Source organism: Oncorhynchus nerka, linkage group LG20 (genome assembly GCF_034236695.1).
Source record: "Oncorhynchus nerka isolate Pitt River linkage group LG20, Oner_Uvic_2.0, whole genome shotgun sequence".
In the NCBI taxonomy this organism is placed as follows: domain Eukaryota; kingdom Metazoa; phylum Chordata; class Actinopteri; order Salmoniformes; family Salmonidae; genus Oncorhynchus; species Oncorhynchus nerka.
Window position 1 is genome coordinate 27,642,565 of NC_088415.1, and position 18,978 is coordinate 27,661,542.

Sequence of the window (18,978 nt, forward strand, 5' to 3'; positions counted from 1 at the left end):
GGCTGAGGGACCTTACAGATAATTGTATGCGTGGGGTAGAGAGATGAGGTAGTCATAAAAAAATCATGTTAAACACAATTATTGCATAGTGAGTCCATGCAAATGATTATGTGACTTGTTAAGCACATTTTTACTCCTGAATTTACTTAGGATTGCCATAACAGAGGTTGAATACACATTGACTCAAGATATTTCAGCTGAATTTTTTTTTTAATGACATTATGGGGTTATTGTGTGTAGGCCAGTGACCAAAAAACCTCAATTGAATCTATTTTAAATTCAGGCTGTAACACAACAAAATGTGGAAAAGGTCAAGGGGTGTGAATACTTTCTGAAAGGCACTTGAATATGTTGTTTGTCTTGATTGACTGCTTGCTTCAAAGCCAGTTACCCCTGTGTCGTATTCATTGATTATTGCACACTGTAGCAAAACGTTTTGCAACGGGAAACAAAAACAAGCGTTCAGGTAGTGTCTTTTATTTCACTTTGTGCCTAATGAATACAACCCTGGAGACAATAAATGTGTATTACTAGTAGTGTATTAGTATCAGGTGTTGGAACCGGTTCAGGGAACAGAACTGAAAACCGTAAAATAACAAACATTTTTTGAGGAACAGAAGCAAGAACGAAAGTGATCTATACTGCTCCGGGAACTGAACCGTTATTTTAAAAGCATGGGAACCCTTATTTTATGTTCCGGGCATTTTTTCCCATTCCCACAACAACAATAAAAAACGCAACAAAGCGCCTATGCAAAACCCTCACCTTTTCACTCAAATTCCAGTGTCGGCCTGCCTGCCAGCTGAACATCTTTGCCAGTGTGTGTGTGCAGGCTACCTGCCCGTCCTCCTCCCTCAGAAGCATAGTCTACAATAGATACTGACGTCACAAGCTAGTTTTGGTCTAGCTCGCAAACTCTAGGCAGCATTATGCGTAATGTAATGGGACTGAGAGTCATGGTCAAGAGCTAGCTCTGGTCCAACGTTAGTTAAGCCAACTCTCTGAAGTTCAAAGACATTCAAAGTTCCTTCATAGATTCCGCTCCTCCGTAGGTATAATTCTGTGGGCCTAATTCAGCATGTCATCACAACCCAGCACTTCATAAACAATTACTTTTTTTTTTGGTTCGAACCGGTTCAGAACTATATTTTGCTGGTCGGAATGAACAAATGATGGTTCTGTTCAGAATGAAACGATTGGCAAATTATTATATTAGTATTACTGCGCCTCAGTACCTGAAGTATCTGGTCTGGGAGCCCAGGTTCTTGTCCATGGCATCCAGTGAGCCCATGCCTCTGTACTTCTTCAGCCTGATGCCATCAGAGAAGAAGTATTCACCTGGAGCCTCACTGGTGGCAGCCAGGAGAGAGCCCATCATCACTGGAGAGACCGAGGGAAGATAACCGTTAGATAATGTGAGTGTTAGCACTTCATCCACTGCTAATGGAATGTGTGTATGCTTGTGGTGTGTCTTTTGTAAAAGCCTTTCTCTGAACGTGTACTTTAGACCCCTCAACTCAATTCTGGACGTTGAAGCCAATGCCACTTCTTGTTTTCATTGTTCCACTTTAAAATCAGGGACAGATTTAGACGTGGGACACCAGGCAGGTGCAAATAATGATCAGGTAGAACAGAAAACCAGCAAGCTCCTACCTCGTAGGGTAAGAGTTGAATACCAGGTCTAAATCAGTCCCTGATTAAAGGGGAACAATTAAAACAAGCAGTGGAATTGGCTTCAAGGTCCAGAGTTGAGTTTGAAAGGACTATAATGAGAGTTTGTGTGTGTATGGATATTTAATTTAAGCCTGACTCACCTGTAGATGCCCCCAGTGCCAGGGCTTTGGCAATGTGCCCCACGGTCTGGATGCCCCCATCGGCAACGACTGGCACCCCGAATCGACGGGCGTACTCCGACACCTTGTACACGGCGGTGGCCTGGGGACGCCCGCATGCCAATACTGAGAAAACAGGGGAAGGAGGACAAAGAACACAAGTTGAATATCCAGCCAAGCCTGCACATGTAGACCAGGATTTCCCAAACTCAGTCCTGGGGCCCACGGTTTGGTTTTTGCCCTAGCACTACACAGCTGATTAAAATCATCAAAGCTTAATGAGATGGTCATTTGAATCAGCTGTGTAGTGCTAGGGCATAAAACCAAAACATGCACCCAGGGGGCCCCAGGACCAATTCTGGGAGCCCCTGCTCTAGGCCACCTATCAGAGACAGACTAGTGATTCTCACACACAGCAGACAGTCCGTCCTGGAATGTATTTGATGTCATTTCCTGGTTTATGAAGTTAAGTCAGCATTAATTCATATTTTTGTTGATTTGCTGTAGATTAAACATGGTTTTGGCTTGCTTAAGTGGACTATATTTTAATGAATGCTATTTTATCATGTGTTTACCTGATAAATCAAACCATTATCAAACTGATGGTGGGGCATGATGATGGGGCATGACAGGATTTCCAATTTGCAAACATAGACAACCGCACACTATATTACACAAAGTTGATGTTTATTTGGGAAAATAACATTCATAAAATGAAAAGAGAAAAGAAATCGAGTAAGTCTTAGGTGTTTTGAGTGGAGTTTGTTTCGTATGCAGGCTTTGTCTAACACTACATTTGAGAAGTAGATTGCTATAATTTCCTCCTAAACGTGTTGTGTTTCAATGAATCCTGTTGTGAGCAATCAGTTTCAGAGAAATGTTTGATGAACTCTAAAATGAGTTCATTAGAATGTCAGAAGCCAACATCAAAGAAGTCGATGAACTGGAAAATATTATTTTAGATTCATGTCCACTTCTTTTTCTGTGATTATTATGCATAAGCTTTGGAACAGCCTAACTAAAAAAATACCCAGTATCCAGACTTGCACTACCAGAAAGTTTTTGCAGTCGTGCATATTTTTCCGCTCTTAAAATAATGATATTATGATCGAACACATTGTAAATCATATGTTAAGTTAATGACATAAGTAAATGAGGTGTTAGAAACAATGACATAGGCAAATTAATTAAATGCGTTACAACAGCCAGTTTAATTCGGCGCTAAGGGCTCCCTCCCAACCCCTATACCTGGTCATAGGTTGGGCTACAACCAACAGGGTAAATGCAGTTAAATACAACTCATGGGGGAAAAAGACTAGGTTGGTTTTTTCTTAAACAGTGACAACGACCTTTTACAGTAAATTGACAGATGCAGAATGATGAAAATATCTTTCATCTGTAGTAGGCCTATTGATATTGCTAAAGAAGTTACAACTTGTTTCAGATGAGGGAAGGTGAATGGCCTAACTGACAGACACCATCATGACTGAGACTGTCCATCATATGCCTGTGCACTGCATTTAAGGATGCATCTCAAGTCCACTACTAAAACATACTTCATCATATGCATCCAAACGTAGCGCATGTGTCGTAATGAGGGCATGTCGAGACAAGATAGGTGTGATGTCACACACTGTGATTGACAGATTAGTCAAGGACAAAAGGACAACCATCCAAAAACCCAAGGCCAGCTTGAATACTACTTGTACTGATGCAGAGCCGTTAGCAACCAATGCAGAGAGGCTGTGAAGGCGGGTGGGCGGGCAGAGTGTGGTAGTAGAGCCATGAGAGAGAGCCCTGCGTAGGGGGGTGGGGGACTTTACTGCAGTATCCCGTAACAGTAGTTGGGGTTTTGGGGCTGTGGCGCTTTATACCAGGAGGAACACTGAGAGGCGCTAGAGACATACATTACAGGCAGTGTGAAACCAAGAGAGGAGAAAAAGAGGAGAAGAGAGGAGAAAAGAGAGGAGAGGTCCACACAATGAAACAAAGATGATGAGAAAGAGAGGGATACAGAGAGAAAGAAAGAAGCGATAGATAGAAAATAAGAAACCCAAAACAGATCATGAAAGATGGAGAGAATAGCATGATGGAGAGAGAAGGGGACGATGAGACAGAGAAACATAAAATAGAGGGTAGGAACGATGAACAAGAAGAAAGTTGTGCGTGCTTTCTGAGGTCCTGCCCCTTAAATCGATTGTTTGTACGTTTTCAACGTTTTGCTCTGAAGTGGTTTGAGGATGTTGCTGCATTCATTCAGCAGGTGCTCTTACTCTGTTTAATTGCATGTATTAGAATGTAGCTTGGCAGCACAATTTGATTCTGAAAAACCATTCAGCATTCTCTACAGCCAGTAGAGACACAGAGAGAAAAAAACTAGGACAAACACTTATGGATGGGACTTTTTGTACAGACTTCTACACTTGGCTAAGGGGCGATTTCAGTCGTTAGTGGGAAGGTGGTCAGATTGGAGACTCCCGATTGGGTTAGAGCTGTGGGTGGATGTAAGGGAGGGGAGCTAGGAAGGCCATTGGTGGGACTTACCTTCCTGTGTGATACAGATGGAGCCACTGCCCATGCCCACGCGCAGGCCGTCCACCCCGGCATCGATCAGGTTCTTGGCCTGGGCTGCAGTTACCACTGAGACAAGCAGGGGGAGACAGACCAACAATGTCAAGGGTGGTACATGGTGGAACCATTAAATGAGGGCAACTCTGAGAATGCAGCATTTCTATGTGTGTGTGTCCCAACACTCACCATTGCCTCCAATGACCTGAAGCTGTGGGTATTTCTCTTTGATGTACTTAATCATGTTGATTTGGAAGATCGAGTTCCCTTGAGAGGAGTCCTTAAAGAACGAGAGCAACATTAAAGAACAGATTGAAGAAGAGAAAGTATCTATATGAGAAGAACAAAGAGGCGGGGTAGGAGAACCAGTGACCCACCAGTACGACCACGTCTACTCCGCTCTGCACCAGCAGGTCCAGTCTGTACTTGTCATCGTTGTGCGTGCCGATGGCTGCCCCACACAGCAACTGTTTGCGGGAGTCTTTAGCGGCCAGGGGAAAGTCCCTGTTCTTCTTCAGATCTGTCCTGGCGATGATGGACACCAGGCAGCCCTCCTCGTTCACTATGGGCAGCTTACCTACACAGAGATGGACACCATTTAGAATGGGGAAATCTAATCACGAGGCACATAAATTGGACATGTATAGGACTGTACTTCCCTTTTCTCAGGTCCCGCCTCCTCACCTTTCTTACTCCTCTGCAGAATCTCATTGGCCTCTTTCAGTGTCACTCCAGCTGGAGCAATGACAAGGTCCTCCAGCTTTGTCATCACCTGTAGCGGGGAAGGAAAGGAGAAAACAAAGGAAGATGAGCATTTACCTTTGGACGACAGTTAGAGTGGTAGGGAAGTAAACTAAATGCATATACACTGATTTAAAAATACTAACTCGAAGACCGAATAACATTAAACCATGATGTGTTAAGCCACACCCACCTCACTGAGAGGCAGGATGTGCTCCTCCTCCTTCAGGAAGTCAATGTCACGCGAGGAGATGATGCCAACGAGGTGGCCCCCCATGTGGCCGTTGTCTGTGATGGGGATGCCGCAGAAGCCGTGGCGTGCCTTGGCCTGGAACACGTCAGCCACACGGTCTGTAGGACTCATCACTACCGGGTCTGTGATGAAACCCTGCTCGTACCGCTGGGAGAGAGAGGGAAGGAGGCAGGCAGGAAAAGGAGGGGGATGAGGGGGAAAAGAGGGAGGGCAGGGTAGAGGAGGTGGAGAGAGGAATGAGGTAGCAGGAAGGATAATATAAATTGAGGGAAGAGGAAAACAGGGAGAGGAGCGAGAGGGTAAGGATATCTATTACACTCTGCAAACCTACAGGGTATTGAAAAAGCAAGCCAGACAGAGCATGAGAATATAAAGAAAAAGATTGCCTGGCGGGAACACTACAGTGAAACGGTAGCAACTAGGTGGGCAGGAAGATCAAACCGAGAGAGCAGACGATAGGATGAGTAACAGAGACAAACATACAGACACACACATGTAACAGAAAACAAAGATGAAAGGAGATGGGAGTGAAAAAGAGAGCATGGCATAGGGGTCATTACCTTGACCTTGCGGACCTCGTTGGCCTGGAACTCTGGAGTGCAGTTGTGGTGGATGAAGCCTATTCCTCCTGTGAGCTGAAAGAAGGGACATCATATTTGTGTGTGTGTGCACACGTGTAAGAATGTGTGTGAGAGAGAGAATGTGTGTCCTCAGACATTAACCCTAACTGAAGTTGCCTGTAAGGATTTATCCAGAACAAACTGTTCCAAGACTCGAGGAAATTCTGGCCTTTGTTTTACGATGAAGATTGTGATGTTTCCTCTGACATTTGCCTCTGGGGGGGGTTCACAACTATCTTAGGTTACTATTTTAAGTGAAACAGATATGTGCAGCTGTTGTAGTCACTTCAAGTTACCCTGGCCTGGGAGAAAGTATAGGTTGTTTTCCAATAGCTGATAATATTTAAATCAGAGGTTTTATAGGGTTGTGGCTTGTGGTCTCATGTGATTGGTCATTCACAACAAAGCGGTTTTTAATTCCTTTTTATAAAAAAAAAAAAAAAATGGGGCTTAATATTGCGGAAAGATTGTTGCTTGCATCAATGTAATTGTCTGCATCATTTCCAATCCCCCATATATTTTTAGGGTAAAAATATATATCCATATACATCCATACAGAAGTCGAAGTTTACATACACCTTAGACAAATACATTTAAACTCAGTTTTTCACAATTCCTGACATTTAATCCAAGTAAAAAAATCCAAATTTTTGGTCAGTTAGGGTCACCACTTTATTTTAAGAATAGGAAATGTCAGAATAATAAGAGAGAGAGATTTATTTCAGCTTTATTTCTTTCATCACATTCCCAGTGGGTCAGAAGTTTACATATGCTCGATTAGTATTTGGTAGCATTGCCTTTAAATTGTGTAACTTGAGTCAAACGTTTTGTGTATCCTTCCACAAGCATCCCACAATAAGTTGGGTGAATTTTGGTCCATTCCTCCATGACAGAGCTGTTGTAACTGAGTCAGGTTTGTAGGCCTCCTTGCTCGCACACACTTTTTCAGTTCTGCCCACAAATTTTCTATAGGATTGAGGTCAGGGCTTTGTGATGGCCACTCCAATACCTCGACTTTGTTGTCCTTAAGCCATTTTGCCACAACTTTGGAAGTATGCTTGGGGTCATTGTCCATTTGGAAGACCCATTTGCGACCAAGCTTTAACTGATGTCTTGAGATGTTGCTCAATATATTCACATACTTTTCCTCCTCATGATGCTATCTATTTTGTGAAGTGTACCAGTCCCTCCTGTAGCAAAGCACCCCCACAACATGATGCTGTCACCCCTGTCCTTCACGGTTGGGATGGTGTTCTTCGGCTTAAAAGCATCCCCCCTTTTCCAAAAGTAACAATGGTCATTATGACCAAACAGTTCTATTTTTGTTTCTTCAGACCAGAGTACATTACTCCAAAAAGTACAATCTTTGTCCCCATGTGTAGTTGCAAACTGTAGTCTGGCTTTTTTATGGTGGTTTTGGAGCAGTGGCATCTTCCTTGCTGGGCGGCCTTTCAGGTTATGTCGATATAAGACTTGTTTTACTGTGGATATAGATACTTTTGTACCGGTTTCCTCCAGCATCTTCACAAGGTCCTTTACTGTTGTTCTGTGATTGATTTGCACTTTTTGCACCAAAGTACGTTCATCTCTAGGAGACAGTACGCGTCTCCTTCCTGATAGTACGCGTGGTACCTTCAGGCGTTTGGAAATTGCTCCCAAGGATGAACCAGACTTGTGGAGGTCTACAATGTTTTTTCTGAGGTCTTGGCTGATTTCTTTGAATTTTCCCATGATGCCAAGCAAAGAAGCACTGAGTTTGAAGGTAGGCCTTGAAATACATCCACAGGTACACCTCCACTTGACTCAAATTATGTCAATTAGCCTATCAGAAGCTTCTACATGACATCATTTTCTGGAATTTTCCAAGCTGTTTAAAGGCACAGTCAACTTAGTGTATGTAAACTTCTGACCCACAGGAATTGTGATGCAGTAAATTATAAGTGAAATAATCTGTCTGTAAACAATTGTTGGAAAAATGTATTGTCATGCAAAGTAGATGTCCTAACCGACTTGCCAAAACTATAGTTTGTTAACAAGAAATTTGTGGAGTGGTTGAAAAATGAGTTTTAATGACTCCAACCTAAGGGTATGTAAACATCTGACTTCAACTGTACATACATACCCATATATTTTCACACATATACATACATAAACATTCATACATAAAAAATATTTAGTCAGCCACCAATTGTGCAAGTTCTCCCACTTAAAAAGATGAGGCCAGTAATTTTCATCATATGTACACTTCAACTATGACAGACAAAATGAGTAAAAAAATCCTGAAAAATCACATTGTAGGATTTTTAATGAATTTATTTGCAAATTATGGTGGAAAATAAGTATTTGGTCACCTACAAACAAGCAAGATTTCTGGCTCTCACAGACCTGTAACTTCTTATTTTAAGAGGCTCCTCTGTCCTCCACTCGTTACCTGTATTAACGGCACCTGTTTGAACTTGTTATCTGTATAAAAGACACCTGTCCACAACCTCAAACAGTCACACTCCAAACTCCACTATGGCCAAGACCAAAGAGCTGTCAAAGGACACCAGAAACAAAATTGTAGACCTGCACCAGGCTGGGAAGACTGAATCTGCAATAGGTAAGCAGCTTGGTTTGAAGAAATCAACTGTGGGAGCAATTATTAGGAAATGGAAGACATACAAGACCACTGATAATCTCCCTCGATCTGGGGCTCCACGCAAGATCTCACCCCGTGTGGTCAAAATGATCACAAGAACGGTGAGCAAAAATCCCAGAACCACACGAGGGGACCTAGTGAATGACCTGCAGAGAGCTGGGACCAAAGTAACAAAGCCTACCATCAGTAACACACTACCCTGCCAGGGACTCAAATCCTGCAGTGCCAGACGTGTCCCCCTGCTTAAGCCAGTACATGTCCAGGCCCGTCTGAAGTTTGCTAGAGAGCATTTGGATGATCCAGAAGAAGATTGGGAGAATGTCATATGGTCAGATGAAACCAAAATATAACTTTTTGGTAACTCAACTCGTCGTGTTTGGAGGACAAATGATGCTGAGTTGCATCCAAAGAACACCATACCTACTGTGAAGCATGGGGGTGGAAACATCATGCTTTGGGGCTGTTTTTCTGCAAAGGGACCAGGACGACTTTTTTCCCCTCATTTTGTCTGTCATAGTTGAAGTGTACCTATGATGAAAATTACAGGCCTCTCATCTTTTTAAGTGGGAGAACTTGCACAATTGGTGGCTGACAGTACTTTTTTTTAGAATATACCTTTATTATTCCCCACAAACCCTAACACCCTTCCCTAAATTGGAGTAAACTAATAAACAATAACACTTTGGCCTCTACCTTCAGTTTATACATATTATACACATTTTACAGACCAAATCTATTTTACAATAGTCATATTTTGTTTGTTTTTTGTTCTTCCTCGGTCTGTTGTCCATCCAGTTTGATTTCTATTTGTAACTGTGCTATTTCACAAAATTTCTGATCCTATATACATTTTACAGACCCGTATGTTTTACATTTGTTGTCTTGTTATTAGTCCCACCCTTCAGCTTCATTCAACCCCTCCCATCTATCTCTTAACGTCATCCATTTTCCAAATGTTTTCAACTGTGCTGTGATGCCTCACAAAAGTACTGAACCTTTCTATTCTCATAGCTTCTACAGACTGTAAATTAAATATTACATTTTTTTCTAAAATAATGATATTATTGATTGACTATGACTTAGTTCTAGGCAAATGTTGCAATTCTTCAGCCATTCCTGGACCTGTGACCAAAAATTAGGTACTTATGGACAGTACAAAAATACATGATCTAATGACTGCCTCCTCATAGCAAAATCTGCAGAGCTGGGAAGATTGTATCCCCCATATATATAACATTCTATTGGTTACAAGAATTTTATATAATAATTTAAATTGAAAACTTTTAAGTTTTGAATTGGGCGTTGTTTTGCGTTTCAATTCATAAACCAGGTGCCTTGGAATGGGTACATCGGAAATCTCTTCCCAACTACTTTGCAATTTATATATGGCACAGCTAGAGAACCCGTTTGGATTTAAGTATAACTTTTGTATGACTGATGCCTTTAGTGATAGATCTAATGCTTTAATATTTAATAATTTCTTCCCTTCCGAATTCATATTCGTTATATAAATAGGCCCTTTTCATTTTGTCTGGCTTGCCATTCCAAATAAAATTGAATATTTTTTGTTCATATCATTTAAAAAGCAGGTCACTAGGTGTAGGCAAAACCATAAGCAAATAGGTCAACTGTGATATGACTAAAGAATTAAATCAGGGTGATTTTTCCACAAATAGACAGGTATTTTCCTATCCGTGGTAGCAAGATCTTATCTATTTTTGCTAACTTTCTATAAAAAAATTGAGTGAGAATTTATTTATTTCGAGATTTATATACCGAGTATGTCCACATCTCTGTCAGACCATTTTATTGGTAAACTACACGGTAATGTAAAAGTTGCATTTTTAGTGATTCAATACGTAATATAGTACACTTATCATAATTTGGATTTAGTCCAGAGAGGTTAGCAAAAGTATCTAGATCCGCTATGAGGCTGTGGAGGAATTCTAATTGTGGTTTTAAAAAAAACATGAATCATCAGCCTACAATGACACCTTTGTTTTTAAGCCACAGATTTCTAATCCCTTAATATTACTGTTGGATCTTATTTTAACAGCCAACATTTCAATGTCAATAATAAATAGATATGTAGATAGTGGACTACCTTGTTTTACTCCTTAACTTCTTCGAGATAGGGGGCGCTCTTTTAATTTTTGGATAAAAAACGTTCCCGTTTTAAACAAGATATTTTGTCACGAAAAGATGCTCGACTACGCATGTAATTGACAGCTTTGGAAAGAAAAAACTCTGACGTTTCCAAAACTGCAAAGATATTATCTGTGAGTGCCCCAGAACTAATGCTACAGGCGAAACCAAGCTGAAATTTCATACAGGAAATGCCCCAGATTCTGAAGGGGCTGTGTTCCAATGTCTCCTTATATGGCTGTGAATGCGCCAGGAATGAGCCTGCCCTTTCTATCGTTTCCCCAAGGTGTCTGCAGCATTGTGACGTATTTGTAGGCATATCATTGGAAGATTGACCATAAGAGACTACATTTACCAGGTGTCCGCCCGGTGTCCTGCGTCGAAATTGGTGCGTAATCTCCAGCTGCAACCATTCTTCCATGTGATTGAGAGGAGACTTCCACGAACGATATATCATCGAATAGATATGTGAAAAACACCTTGAGGATTGATTCTAAACAACGTTTACCATGTTTCAGTCGATATTATGGAGTTAATTTGGAAAAAAGTTTGGCGTTTTGATGACTGAATTTTCGTTTTTTTTTTGGTAACCAAACGTGACGCACAAAATGGAGCGATTTCTCCTAAACAAATAATCTTTCAGGAAAAACTTAACATTTGCTATCTAACTGAGTCTCCTCATTGAAAACATCCGAAGTTCTTCAAAGGTAAATTATTTTATTTGAATGCTTTTCTGATTTTTGTGAAAATGTTGCCTGCTGAATGCTAATGCTAAATGCTATGCTAACTATCAATGCTGTTACACAAATGCTTGTTTTGCTATGGTTGAGAAGCATATTTTTGAAAATCTGAGATGACAGTGTTGTTAACAAAAGGCTAAGCTTGAGAGCTAGCATATTGATTTAATTTCATTTGCGATTTTCATGAATAGTTAACGTTGCGTTATGGTAATGGCCTTGAGGTTGTAGTCACGATCCCGGATCCGGGATGGCTCGACGCAAGAAGTTAACAGTTTAAAACTTGATGTAGCCATTATTTACTATTTTACACCTAGGGTTACTATACATATTTTTATCCCATTTTATTAGAGATACTCCACAATTTAAATATAAACTCCAGTTGTACTTTATCAAAAGCCTTTTTAAAGTCAGCTATGAAAACCAGGCCTGGTTTCCCTGATATTTCATAGGGTTCTATTGTTTCCAGTACTTGTCTTATATTATCTCCAATGTATCGTCTATGTAAAAAAAAAAAACTCTGACAATACCTTTTTAAATTCTATGCGCCAAGCATTTAGCTCGAATTTTTGCATCACAACACTGAAGTGAAAGAGGCCTCCAATTTTTTTGAATGGAGTGGATCTTTATATATACCAATTTGATCCAGTTTCAGTAATAATGAAATCAGACCTTCTTGTTGCATGTCCGATAATCTACAGTTTATATAGGAGTGGTTAAAACATGCTAATATTGGTCCTCTGAGTATATCAAAAAAAAGTTTGGTATACTTCCACTGGTATGCCATCCAGACCTGGAGTTTTCCCAGACTTAAAGGCTTTAATTGCACCAAGAAGTTCCTCCTCTGTAATTTGGCCTTCACCTGAGTCTTTCTGTACAGATGCTAATTTTACATTATTAATAGGAAAAACATGTACACAATTAGCTTTGGTTAGTGGAGATGGAGTCAAACTAAAACATATTCTTAAAGTACTTTACTTCCTCTTTCAAAATATAATTCTGTGAATCATGCGTGACTCCCATCATTTGAAACAAGTTTCAATACATTTTTTTGGTAGCATGTTAGGGATGAATCAGAATTAGTTAGGTAACATTCATAAATAAGATGTTTTATCAATATAATAATGCTTATGTGAGATATGTCATTAGAATGTCTTCTTTTGGATAATACTGTTGGCAGTTTGCAGTTATCCCTTCTCTGCTAGGGCTTAGTCACTAGGGGCACAGAGAGGGGAGAGGTCAGGCTTGTCTTATGGGAATGTGTCTAACTATTACATGCCCCCTCTGAGGTTGCCCTTATCTTGATCTAGTATATGGCCTAGGAGGCTCACTGTCTTTTCTGATCTTGTCCAGGAGGGGGTGTATTTGAGATGGAAGTATCTAGAATTGACAATTGATATATGCCATTGGATGAGGTAATGTGTTGGTCCTAAGTGGTACCAAGAACGAGTTAAGAACTTTGTTTAGGAGACCAAACTGAACAATAATTTATAGCTAATGCTATCTAGCTATGGGATACTCCTCTTTCAAGTAAAAGGTTATTTGTGTAATGTTCCTAAGATCTGTTATTTGTCATGTGAGTTGAGATGGGTGTGTCTTGGCTATAAATGATACTAAGAACTGTTTTATAAGCACTCTCAGAGAATTCATTTATAGACCCTGAATTGATCTGAGTCACAGGGCTATGGTGAAGCTCATATAATTAAATATGGACTTTATGATATCACTCTGACCTGTGTGGGGTTTGCTCTCATGATTTGGTAATACAGGAAATTTCCACGACAAGCATTTCTATGTTGAAGATTGAAAAAGAATTTGGCACATTTTTCCCCACATTCCATCCAGTTCCCTTAATTTTTATAATATATTACACTGGATCTTTCATGAATAAGTTTCTCCATTTCTTTTTGTTTTTCCTCTAACTTATTCTGTGCCTCTATGGTACAGTTTTTTTATTTCTATCTGTACTGTTAGTCCTTCAATTTATTTGTTAATATGGACTTGTGTTATCTAAATTGCTTTTGTTTTACAGATGAGTACTGAATTGCATGGCCTCTAAAAAGGCACATTTAAAAGTGTCCCACACAATAAGGGAATCTGCTGTACCTATGTTATGTTGGAAAAAGTCTTATAAATTCTTCTGTCCTAGTTATAAACATTTTATCAGCTAGTAGGCTTTGATTATATCTCCTATATCCTCAACCACGTGGAAATTCAGTAAGAGTAATATATATGCCAATTATGTGATGATCCTTCTTGAATTCCTTCTTGCCTCTTTGATAGTTGTGTGACAACAAGTGCGAAGAAGATTAGCCTCACGTTTCAAGCTCTTAGTTTTTACGTAAGTTGACCCGATACGGCTGTTTACTTTGTGAATTGCAGAGTCTACTTTTAACTAAAGTCTTCAATTACATTGCTATGCCAAAGTGTGTGTGTGTTTAAACCAGACTTACTGCCATGGCAATTGCCAGCGCTGACTCTGTGACTGTGTCCATAGGGGAGGATACAAAAGGCGTTTTCATGGTGATCTGTTTTGTCAGGGCTGAAGTCAAATCCTGCAGAGGAAACAAACCAGTTTCTACAAGTGAATACCTGTAACAAACACTTATTGTAGTAACAAACTACTTTTAGGGGGGTATGCCTAATGAATAAGACTGCTACAAAGCAAGGTTACAATGGGAAGTTCTTCCTTCCTAAATGAAACGCTGGGTTGTATTTACAGGCGCCAAACAGAAGAAAACGGATTGAAACAGGCAGGGACTACCTGAAAATTGTCCAATAAGAAATGCTTTGTCTTTGGTTTCTGTTGCAAATTGTTTTGCTAGTGTGCACTAATGAATTCGACCCTGGTCATGGAGGGACAGAAGCCCTATTGTCTTGAAGAACAAGGGTTCTACTCACCACCTGTTCCGATGTGAAGTCAATATACCCTGGGAGAATCAGGAAGTCACTGTGATTGAGTGAAAGAGAAGGGGTGAGAGGAGAGCAGGGCCTCACATGCTGCATACAATCGATCAATGACATTCACACACGTGTGCAATTTCACACATAATGTACTGCAAGGTGTTTCGAAATCACACAAGGGGAGGCCAAAGCTTAATTTCCATCTTCAGTCATATTCATATGCTATTTTTTTTTCATTGACACATTACATTTACATTTAAGTCATTTAGCAGACGCTCTTATCCAGAGCGACTTACAAATTGGTGCATTCACCTTATGACATCCAGTGGAACAGTAGTGCATCTAAATCTTTTAAGGGGGGGGGGGGGTGAGAGGGATTACTTTATCCTATCCTAGGTATTCCTTAAAGAGGTGGGGTTTCAGGTGTCTCCGGAAGGTGGTGATTGACTCCGCTGTCCTGGCGTCGTGAGGGAGTTTGTTCCACCATTGGGGGGCCAGAGCAGCGAACAGTTTTGACTGGGCTGAGCGGGAACTGTACTTCCTTAGTGGTAGGGAGGCGAGCAGGCCAGAGGCACAGAGGCCGTAAAAAAATGGTACCACAAGCTCAGTATTTGATCATCTGAGATATCTGGAACTTCAAGTGGATAATTTTTCGGAGAAGTTGGGTGTATGATACGCATGCATGTGATGAGCAGGCAACAGAGTCCTGTGTTATTACACATTAGTGTTGATGGTCAACACATTCCTAAAGGTCCTGAGAGGTTTCCAAGCGTACTGTGTGTCTTGTACTAACTAGTTGAGTTTTAAAGCATGCTGTTCCACTTGCATCTTCATTTTGGTGTATACTGGTACTATAAACACCTAAATAGTCACTGTGTGACCCATGCTTCTAGGAGGAGATTAAGCCTATATTAAGCAAGGGTATTAGCAGAATGAGATGTGGTAAATTCACTGAAAGAGCAGACAAGAGATAAGGCACTGTAGCAGAGACTGCGAAATAGGCTACATTTCTACCTAACTACTTATTGTTCGTGGCATTCCAATACAACCAGACCTTTTTGCTAATATCTTGACATGATGGTGCCTCCAGGGTGTCATAATTACATTCTTGTCAAACATCGTCACACAAGTCAGTTTGTCAAATTTCTACCCTGTTAGAGATGCCCCGGTCAACTGTTATTGTGAAGTGGAAACGTCTAGGAGCAACAACGGCTCAGCCACGAAGTGGTAGACTACACAAGCTCACAGAACGGAACCGCTCAGTCCTGAAGCCGGTAAAAAAACATATATATATTTTTTTTTTTAAATCGCCTGTCCTTGGTTGCAACACTCACTATCGAGTTCCAAATTACCGCTGGAAGCAACATCAGCACAATAACTGTTTGTCGGGAGCAATGCCAAGCGTCGGCTGGAGTGGTGTAAAGCTTGCCGCCATTGGACTCTGGAGCAGTGGAAATGCGTTCTCTGGAGTGATGAATCATGCTTTACCATCTGGCAGTCCAATGGACAAATGTGGGTTTGACAGATGCTATGAGAACGCTATATGGTACCAATGCATATTGCCAACTATAATGAGGAATAATGGTCTGGGGCTGTTTTTCCATAGTTCAGACTAGGCCCCTTAGTTCGATGAAGGGAAATCTTAACGCTACAGAATACAATGACATTCTAGACGATTCTGTGCTTCCAACTTTGTGGCAAAAGTTTGGGGAAGGCCATTTCCTGTTTCAGTATGACAATGCCCCCAAGCACAAAGCAAGGTCCATACAGAAATGGTTTGTCGAGATCGGTGTAGGAGAACTTGACTGGCCTGCAGAGCCCTGACCTCAACCCCATCGATCACTTTAGGGATGAATTGGAACGCCGACTGCGAGCCAGACCTAAACGCCTAACATCAGTGCCCGACCTCACAAATGTTTGTGGCTGAATGGAAGCAAGTCCCCGCAGCAATGTTCCAACATCTAGTAGAAAGCCTTCCCAGAAGAGTGGAGGCTGTTATATCAGGAAAAGGGTCCCAATTCCATATTATTTCCCATGATTTTGGAATGAGATGTTCAACAAGCAGGTGTCCACATACTTTTGGTCATGTAGTGTACTACAATAGAGGACCTACAATAGAGGAACGTCCAAATCATTAATAACTGAATAGCCAGGATTATCCAGAACCTAATCAAATACCCAGCTAGCTACTTCATTATGTTGGTAGATTTGCATCAGTTCCCAAAGTCAAATTGTTACGCAACTCGATGTCACCTGAAAGCACGAGTTGAGCCGGGAAACCTAAGTCGGCAGACCCATGTAGAAAGAATGAATTTACTGCGTGTACTGCAATGACTCAAAACCCCTGCATGAGCAAATAATAATGTCATGTGTTTAAGACTTAATATAGGGCTTGTCCTGGTTATTAGCCAACTACAAATAGCTGTCAGAGAAACTAGATTTAATAAAGGAGCCATGCGACCATAGACTGTTAAAAAAAATGCGACTGCCAAATCCCAATAATTACTTGTACGTAAGGCCGTCCCCGCAGTTGAAGAGTTGCTGCCCGCTCAGTCCATCATCGGGCACGTAACCAGTCTGTCCACTGATCAAGTAGTCAGCCATGATACACAATCTATTTAGTGTTTGATCAGTCACTTTGGTGCTAAACATACAACGACCCACGAGACCGAGAACTTTCTTCGTTTCACTCCTAGTTCCGATTGGCGATCTGTCAGTCAGCTGTGGCGTGGTGCGACCATCCCCCGCGTGCCTTGTTAAAGTCAAGTCTGTAAAAATGACATGTAATGCATTCACAACAGTTGAAAATAAACCGAAATGCCCTTTATATTCCTCGACCTTTAATGTTATCAGGCTCCTGCCCTGTCTGGCGGTAGCTCCGGTCGCACACGTGTTCGTGATGTGCAGTTTGCGAACGATTCGTTCTTTTTGAAAGACTCTTTTTACTGACTCGAGTCATGATTCATTTTTTTCATAGCGACTAGTTCATTTTATTCGTTCGTTTGACCTGCAGGCGGCAATGAATTCTACAGCAAGATTAATACGCGCTCCTCCGGTTTATTGGCTCCAAAGACGTGCTTCGTGTATCATGTGCGCAAGTGAAAATAGATCTAAACATATATGTTTAGAACTGATAATTGATCGCATGGTGCAAGAATGAATGCCAGTCATTGATTATTAAACGGTATGATGGACACAGCCTCAGCATATTACTCTCACGGCAGTCAAGCAATGCGTTCCGCCAAGAGTTTTACAATCTAATCTGGTTGTGGCCACAACTATACCTCGTTTCAAATGTATCAAGAAATAACCTTATTTGTATGCCTAGCAAGCAACAATTGTACATTGTTTAAAGCACACTTTTAAACAAGTGACACAAATGACAGCTCCAATAAACAGTGGAGTGTATTCGTGGATGCCAAGGGAAGCCAGGCTTCCCCCAAAAATGACCAAGAAAAAAACATCCAATCCTTTACTTCGTCTCTCTGCGTTTAGTCTCGTCTTCCCCAGTGATTTTAACCACGCACCTCTATAGCCAATACACTCCTTTTGATGAAGTACATGTGAACGAGCGCGTAGTACCACCTTCCGGAGACACCTGAAACCCCACCTCTTTCAGGAATACCTAGGATAGGATAAAGTAATCCTTCTCACCCCCCCTTAAAAGATTTAGATGCACTATTGTAAAGTGGCTGTTCCACTGGATGTCTTAAGGTGAACGCACCAATTTGTAAGTCGCTCTGGATAAGAGCGTCTGCTAAATGACTTAAATGTAAATGTAAATGTAGTAGAATCATGACTCTTTCGAATTTTCAGTTCGTTCTCCTGCGTGCTCTGGGCAGCACTGACTCAAATGAACTAAATGAGTCGAAATGTTCATTCTGAACGACTCGAAAAGATCTGAGTCAGTAAAAAGAGCCGAACTTCCCATCACTAGCTCGTCAGACCACCTTTATTCCGTCGTGAACAAATAAATCCCTCCAACCTGAGTCATGCGTCATTTCCGGTACCGGGCCTAACTCCGCCCTATGCTCGAAACATCTTGCAGTTCATCAAGTGTACTTGAGAGGGCGCGGTGAATTGTGTCACCTTGTGAGATCCCCTATTTAAGTTTTGGACCTCCCACTATAAAGTGGCATGCACACGTAAAAGGACAGAGTGCATTAGACCAGTTATATCTGGCATATGATGCTGCCTATATTTGGACATAGTCACTGCTTATTCTGATCAGTCTGCTATGCTGAAGCTCTTAAGGGGCTGTGTCAAAAATTAATGCATTGTGGAGGTCTACTGTTTGTGTTGGAAGGTCAGAGGGTATCAGAACTTAACACGTCTGAAGTGTTGAGTATGTAATCTGAGCAAAATGAGTCCTAAAGTTAAGATTCTCTGAGAGTAAGGGTTATCAGTAAAAGTTTGCAGTCAACCCATAGATAACCACACCACTGCTGGTGAACCTAGCCTGGGTGCCAGTGTGTTTCTACTCTCTTGCAAACTCTTACAGGCATTGGTGTGTGATAATTAATACACAAGAAACAAA

At 41.1% G+C, this 18,978-nt stretch overlaps 1 protein-coding gene across 2 annotated transcripts in view; it reads right to left on the reverse strand.

Annotated features, from left to right (window-relative positions):
* The window catches only part of LOC115102182 (inosine-5'-monophosphate dehydrogenase 2), a 28,371-nt gene extending 10,885 nt beyond the window's left edge, over positions 1 to 17,486 (reverse strand). The window contains exons 1-11 of one of the 2 annotated variants that reach the window (XM_029621823.2): positions 16,948 to 17,486; positions 14,439 to 14,487; positions 13,991 to 14,092; positions 5,955 to 6,029; positions 5,335 to 5,541; positions 5,085 to 5,172; positions 4,778 to 4,977; positions 4,590 to 4,680; positions 4,377 to 4,472; positions 1,815 to 1,958; positions 1,236 to 1,380 (exon numbers count right to left, since the gene is read on the reverse strand). In XM_029621823.2, the coding sequence (XP_029477683.1) occupies positions 1,236 to 1,380; positions 1,815 to 1,958; positions 4,377 to 4,472; positions 4,590 to 4,680; positions 4,778 to 4,977; positions 5,085 to 5,172; positions 5,335 to 5,541; positions 5,955 to 6,029; positions 13,991 to 14,092; positions 14,439 to 14,487; positions 16,948 to 17,093 (1,343 nt within the window). In that variant the 5' untranslated portion in view covers positions 17,094 to 17,486. The remainder of the gene's footprint in view (positions 1 to 1,235; positions 1,381 to 1,814; positions 1,959 to 4,376; positions 4,473 to 4,589; positions 4,681 to 4,777; positions 4,978 to 5,084; positions 5,173 to 5,334; positions 5,542 to 5,954; positions 6,030 to 13,990; positions 14,093 to 14,438; positions 14,488 to 16,947) is intronic. The other variant, XM_029621824.2, reaches the window with a different exon arrangement.
* Positions 17,487 to 18,978: the final 1,492 nt, after the last annotated feature.